The sequence below is a fragment of the Rutidosis leptorrhynchoides genome, chromosome 7 (genome assembly GCF_046630445.1).
Source record: "Rutidosis leptorrhynchoides isolate AG116_Rl617_1_P2 chromosome 7, CSIRO_AGI_Rlap_v1, whole genome shotgun sequence".
Taxonomy (NCBI): Eukaryota; Viridiplantae; Streptophyta; class Magnoliopsida; order Asterales; family Asteraceae; genus Rutidosis; species Rutidosis leptorrhynchoides.
Window position 1 is genome coordinate 343,450,789 of NC_092339.1, and position 7,028 is coordinate 343,457,816.

The 7,028-nt window shown below is 35.3% G+C and overlaps 1 protein-coding gene across 1 annotated transcript; it reads right to left on the reverse strand.

The window, feature by feature from the left end:
* Nucleotides 1-2,780: 2,780 nt before the first annotated feature.
* On the reverse strand, nucleotides 2,781-3,416 carry LOC139860369 (uncharacterized). Its single transcript, XM_071849133.1, has one exon. The coding sequence runs from the start codon at nucleotides 3,414-3,416 to the stop codon at nucleotides 2,781-2,783; it is 636 nt and encodes a 211-aa protein (XP_071705234.1).
* Between the last annotated feature and the right edge of the window lie 3,612 nt (nucleotides 3,417-7,028).

The window sequence follows — 7,028 nt, forward strand, 5'->3', positions numbered from 1 at the left end:
AGTACTCCACTTGTTAGTATAACAATTGTTACTTTGTGTTTTGTTGGATTGTAAGAAAATCAAACGGACGAGAGTTTTCTCTCTAGGTGGGCCGGAACAATTACTCATCGAGTAAAACTTGGGCCCTATCTAATTATTAATGATAAAAGCAACTAAGTGAGATTGAAAGAAAAAAAGGGTAGTCGATATGCTGTTGGATGTTACTCATTTTTTTAGAAAGAAATGGGTAGGGACGTATGATATGGAGTAAGTCAAGTTGTCCATGAGGGATTTAGTACAAATTGTATAAAGGTGATATTAAGATAAGAGTTAGTTAGTGGCTATGTTCCTAGTCACGTTTTAAAAATTTAAAACCGATCACGATGACTTTACGATTGATGATGGAAAACAGTGAAGAACAATTTTTAACTTATAATGATATCATGATTATTGATGTTATTACACGTTAAATGAGAATGATAATGGTGACCGATGATGATGATCACATGATGATGATGAGGTGACGTCATGGGAGAGTGCCGAGTCTGGTTCTTTCTTTTCCAATCAAACAAACAGAAAACTTAAAATTTGTTTTATCATGGGTTAACCTACTGAACTGTTTACTTGATGGACTGCCTATTTTGGGTTTTAAATTCGTGTTTGGGCCGAGAACATGTTATGGTTTATGCTGGGCCGGGATATATTTTTTTCTGTTGAGCCCACAGTAAACATAGGCCAGATATTAAGGCAGGAATATTCGGGTTAAATATTGTTAGGGTGTTAATAATCTCAAAAAGACGAGATGGATCAGTTGTTTGGGAGTGTGTTGTGGTGAGCGAGAGGTAGCGGGTTCAAACCCGGACTTGGGCATTATTTTTAGGGCTACTTCTTTGAGGTTCGTGAATTCGAGGCCAGCCCTACACTTGTTCAATGACGTCATATGTATTTTTACTACAAAATACAGTATGGTGAGTTTCATTTGCTCCCTTTTTAATTGCTTTGCAAATTTACATTTTTGGGCTGAGAATACATGCGATATTTTATAAATGCTTTACGAAATAGAGACAAGTGATTAAAAATGATATTATGCGGATTGATGTGCTAGGTAATTTAGTTACATGTTACAAGAGCATGTAAGCGCGAATCCTAAAGATAGATCTATCGGGCTTAACACCCCCATCCTGTAGGCTGCACTAGACATAAGAGCTAGTGGGCGGATGTTTAGTACTTCGAGGATTATTTATACACTTGCGAGTGTACATATCCATCTTTGCGAAGATGACTTATTATATTATTGTTAAGGTTAGTTAATGAGGCCTCAACATAAGCAGAACGGTTTATACACTTGCGAGTGTACATATATTTATAAACGGAAATCTTGTGGTCTATTAATATATTGAAATGATTGTTATGATAAACCTATGAACTCACCAACCTTTTGGTTGACACTTGAAAGCATGTTTATTCTCAGGTATGAAAGAAATCTTCCGCTGTGCATTAGCTCATATTATAGACATTACTTGGAGTCATTCATGACATATTTCAAAAGACGTTGCATTCGAGTCGTCGAGTTCATCAAGATTATAATTAAGTCAATTATAGATTGATATATTATGAAAGGGTATGCACGCCGTCAACTTTCGATGTAAATGAAAGTTTGTCTTTTAAAAACGAATGCAATATTTGTAAAATGTATCATATAGAGGTCAAGTACCTCGCAATGAAATCAACTATTGTAAATCGTTTATAATGTATATGAACGGGTCCTTTCAATATAGCATGGATTTGTTATCAAATTGGCTTGGAGGACGAAGATATTCTGGGTAGTTGTGCAAATTTTTAGTCTGTTCGGGTCTACGTGTCATAAACACGCGGCCAGGAAGCCCAAAGGCCGCGATCTTTTCATGATCTTCATGTACGTAGAACTTTTGGTGAAAGAAGATTTCAAGGAATCTACGAAGCTCTTCGTTGTCCCCATAAAGACCATAAGGCTGACCTGTATTAGTAAGTACATATGTGTTTCCAATTCTTTTAGCAGCCCAAAACAGAACAAGAACATTTTGGCCATCAACTAGCAAATTTTCAAGTACATAAATGATCCGTTCCTTTACTCCTGAAGTTGTAGGAGCTTCAATATATGTAAGGTTTAGAATTGTAGGACGATTAACTAACCGTATGATACTGATTCAACTCATTAACTGTTAAACTTGGCCCATGTTGATAGATAAAAATTGATCATACCTGCAGCTAAATACGACTACCTCCGATTGTTAACACAAAATAATCATTTAACCTATAGTCAAGGGCTCAAGGGTACTTAAATATACGAACTTTAATTACAGTTTACGTATAATTTATTGAACCACATGTAAGCTTATATGGAGTATTTCATAAACATAAGGAACGGATACATCGTAAGTTAGACATGAGCAAAAATTAGCAGAATTATGAAAGAAAATTAATGGTATAGAAATCCATAATCTATCACACTGTCTTACAATAAAAGTTAGAGCACAAGGGTGTTCGTGTCGATTTTTCAGTGTCAATTTCAGTGTCCATTTTTGACACTGAAATTGACTGACAGTGTGTAAGGTGGAGGTGTTCACAGTGTCGATTTCAGTGTCCATTTTTTAGTTTTTATTTTTTTAAATTGAATTTTAAATATTGTATTTAACTAATTTAATATAAAAACAAAATAATTGATTAAAATTCATAAAATAAACTATTACATTAACTAAAATTCATGAAATAAACCATTACATTTATTAAAATTCATAAAATAAACTAATACGTAATAAAATTCATAGGTCGTCACGAAGATCCCACAAATGTTCAACCAAATCAGATCGTATGCCTTCATGCACTTCTCTATCACGTAACTCCCTCGTTCTTCTTGCTCGAGCGTCGCACCTATCGATCCACGTACGTTGTATATGTTGGACGGACTCAACTACCCAATCATTCTCAGCAAGGTTGTATCCATTGTCTTCGATAATGATGTTGTGTATCACGATGCAGGTGTACATTAGTTGTCTCATTATATTCACCTCGTAAGCTCGTGCGGGTTGCTGAAGAATATGCCAACGGCCTTGAAGGATCCCAAACGTTCTTTCAACATCTTTGCGAGCACTCGCTTGTTTCTTAGTAAAGTAAGTACGTTTTTCGTCAACGGCACTTGAAAATCCCTTAACAAAGGCCGCCCAAGTTGGGTAAATACCGTCAGCTAAATAATACCCCCTGCTATAATGAACCCCGTTTATTTCATAAGGAACGTCCGGCATTTCCTCATTAAGCATTGAGTTGAACAAATCACTAGTGTTTAGCACATTAATATCGTTGTTTGAACCCGCTACACCAAAATACGCATGCCAAATCCAATTATCATACGAGGCGACCGCTTCAAGCATAATAGTTGGGTGACTATGATCACCTCGCATATACTGTCCTCTCCACGCAACTGGACATTTTGCCGTATGCTAGCTGACGTAGCGCGGCTGTCATCTTCAAATGTGGGCTAATACTCCACTTACCACGTGAATCTTGTATTCGATGAAACCATCTAAAATAATACGGCAATGGATTTGCTGAGTAGCTTAGAATATCATTCATAATCCTAAGAAAAACACGTCGCCGCATTCGAAATCTTCGTTTGAAATTATCAGCCGAATATTTGCAACCCTCGTTAAAATAATCGTCCATCAAACGATCATGTGCTTCATAATGATTTCGACGTATATAACGACGTGAGTTAACTTCTTCTTCATCGGATAAATTTTCAATTACGTTTATTGTGTACTTCGTGAACGAGTCGCCGGAAGAACTCGAAGAAGACGACATATTTTGGGAAAAAGATAAAAAAATTGATGAATAAAGATATAAAGTGGTGAAAGGTGAATAATGAGTGTGTGTGTGTGTTAAAATGTTAAAATGTAGTGTTATTTATAGTGTAAAAAAGGAAAAAGAAAAAAAAAAAAAAAACCCAAAACTAGCCGTTAAACGGCTAGTTTTTTCAAAAAATCAAACAATTCATCCGTTGCCACCAGCGTCGGTTTGTGGAGGTTGGAAATCGACGGCGGGATCGACGCCGTGCCAGGTCGACCGACCGTCGATCCCGGCGTCGATTTGGGGTTGACGGTCGATTTTCCCATGGACACCGAGAGCTCTTATAAGAGTAAATATAGAATGATTACTCAGCAAGAAGCTAGCTCTTCGAACATGTACATCGATTTCATATAAATCTTGACTTCCGTAACAATGGGGAGTTGGTTAATCATATCAAATGAAACTCAACCTTTAATTCAATCGAATCGAGCTCACAAAAACTTATCTTTTTTAGATCTCAAAATATTAGAAATATTGAAAGACATAGAAGTTGTTCAAAGTCATACATGGGAAAGTATGTGGTAAGGTACAGGAATACTTGCACAACCACATATTTAAATTGATTTCATAAAATAAAAATAGAGGGAACTGAAGATTACTAAAGATAGAATTATATATAATATACTTTTCATCCTAAGATATAGCTAACGGCAGTGTTGTAAAAAATCCGATTACTCACCGATTAATCTCCGATTAATCATTTTTAGGAGCAATCTGTTCCGATTTCTAAAAATCCGTTTAATTAAACGGTCAACGTCAATTGATGGATCAAAATCGAATTTGATAATCAAAGTCAGTCAAAGTAAAAAATGGTTAACATTTTAACATGAATTTAAACTATAATTTTATAGTTTTGAAGTAAAATGAATAATTTTAGACAATTATGTTAAATATTATCTATATATTTATGGTTTTTTTCTATAGTTACACATATAATTTTAAAAATTTAATATTTAATTATATACGGTACAATCTGATTAATCTCCGGTTAATCCCCGAATTTCCGATTAATCCTTTCAAAGTCCCGACCGATTAATCTCCGAATAACGAATTTTGCAACCTTGGCTAACGGTGTGAATATTTTGAACCAGTTGAAGAAACCTACAGTTAAAATTTGGAAGCCACTTGAAGGTATTGATAGTGTTTTCAGACCCAGGATGCATGCCAGAATGAACCTCGATCTTCCAAGAAGAAGCCATCTGAAATGAACTCGGATCACTGGAGTTGATGGCCTAGCAAGTTCTTTGGGATCCAAGAAAAAGCAGTCAAATTATATGGACTGTCAAGTTGGGATCCAGATTCAAAATAATTCAACCCACTAGTGGAAAAAAGGTGTGTAGGGTGGGCCAGACATCAAATAAGCTACAGTAGCATGAATCATTATCATCCTATATCGTACTAGTACTGCTATACGTAACTTGAGTATCAAATATACACCAATATTGTTAGTATGTAATTCGATATAATAATCAGTGTGTCATTATAGATCAAGTTATAAAGATGGAAATTATGGTGAGGGAATGTGAGAAGTAAGTTTTATATTCGATTACATAATGAGTCAAATGGTTTATTAAAGGTTTACAAAAGTTTTTACAATAGCAAGGAAGATTTAGTATCTATACTAACTATTTCTTACATTCGTACAATTCACATTTTATATACATTTTTAACAAATATTATTGAACACTATATATACACTTCTAACGAATATATTTGATGCCATTACGTAAAATAAAGATGCGGGGGGTTATGGTGTTCGTTGGGAAAATAACCATCTTCAAAACAGTTTTTAGTGTATTATTCTTGTGTTCGATTTGATTTGGGCTGGGTGAAGATGCGGGTTCGGTTCCAATAGTTCATGTTGTATGGTTCATGTGTGTTTACTATTGTTGCATTGTTTTGTTTGTTGATGATCGTGTATGTTTAGATAATGTATGTGGATCGATGTGTGTTTACTATTGTTGCATTGTTTTGTTGGAGCTTTTCGGATCTCCGGATCGATGTTTTAGCGAATCGTTGACTTTCGGGTGTCGATTTAGTCGAACCAGGTCGTATAGATCGGATTAGATCAACGCCTAGAGTCGTTATTCGACTTGGTGGGTTTTTGGATCAGCTGGAGATGGAGAGAAACCGCCGGGAGCTATTTTGGGTTAACTGGATGATTAGCCTCAAATGATAAACGTTAAAATCTATTTATACTCATTTGGGCCTTTATCGAACTTGGACTTTTTATGCACCAACATACTCTCCCTAGGACCTAGTTCGATCAACATTCCTTCTTAACTCGGACTTGTACACCATCAACCTCCCTTGAGGATCAAAATACTCCCCCTCGGACGTTGCGTTACTTTCAGTTTCACGAGATTTCCCTTTATGCACCGATAAACTCCTCTAATATGGCACATACTTTCTCTCTTCATCTTTATCCTTGTTATATTCCAATGATAATCGCAAGTCGATACAATTATCAGGAAATACTATATGTTGAACCTTTGAGTAAAATCTCTTTAGATACTCGGAGAGTTTTACTCAGCAATCTTCAAAGCTCACCAGTCATCAGATTAACCCTAACTTATAACTGTTGTGATTTCAGGTTCTTCAATCTCTTCAAATCTTCTTAGAAGCAGCGGAATATTAAGATTTGACAATGTTTGGCACATAAATAATCAGATGATTCTGATTACCCCACAGTAACTTTTATTTTCTTCTAAAGCTTCATAACCTGTACATGGTAACATCACAAAGCACGATGACATATATAAACATGTACACGTTAGAGACAATCAATCTCTCGTTTCTTTACAACAAAAACATTATAATTATCGAGACGATTAATTAAGTAGCTTTATTCCTTCCTTTCACGTACGCCATTCCTTCACATTCATTGGCACTTCAGAATCTCCAATGTTAACTCCTTCTTTCAGTTATCATGGCTCGTACGTATATCAACTTTAACAAAATGTTGGTCATATAAAACATTTATCTCAAACACACTCTGACTTAGCCATTTTGACTCAACATTTTCACAATCATTCAAAACACATTGTTTAAACATTTAAACATGTGGATTTTCCATCATCAAAACATTTATTGTTTATCAAACAAAAACTTAGCTTCAGTCTGACACGTCAATTTCATTTCATATGAGTAACCAGAAAATAAATAAA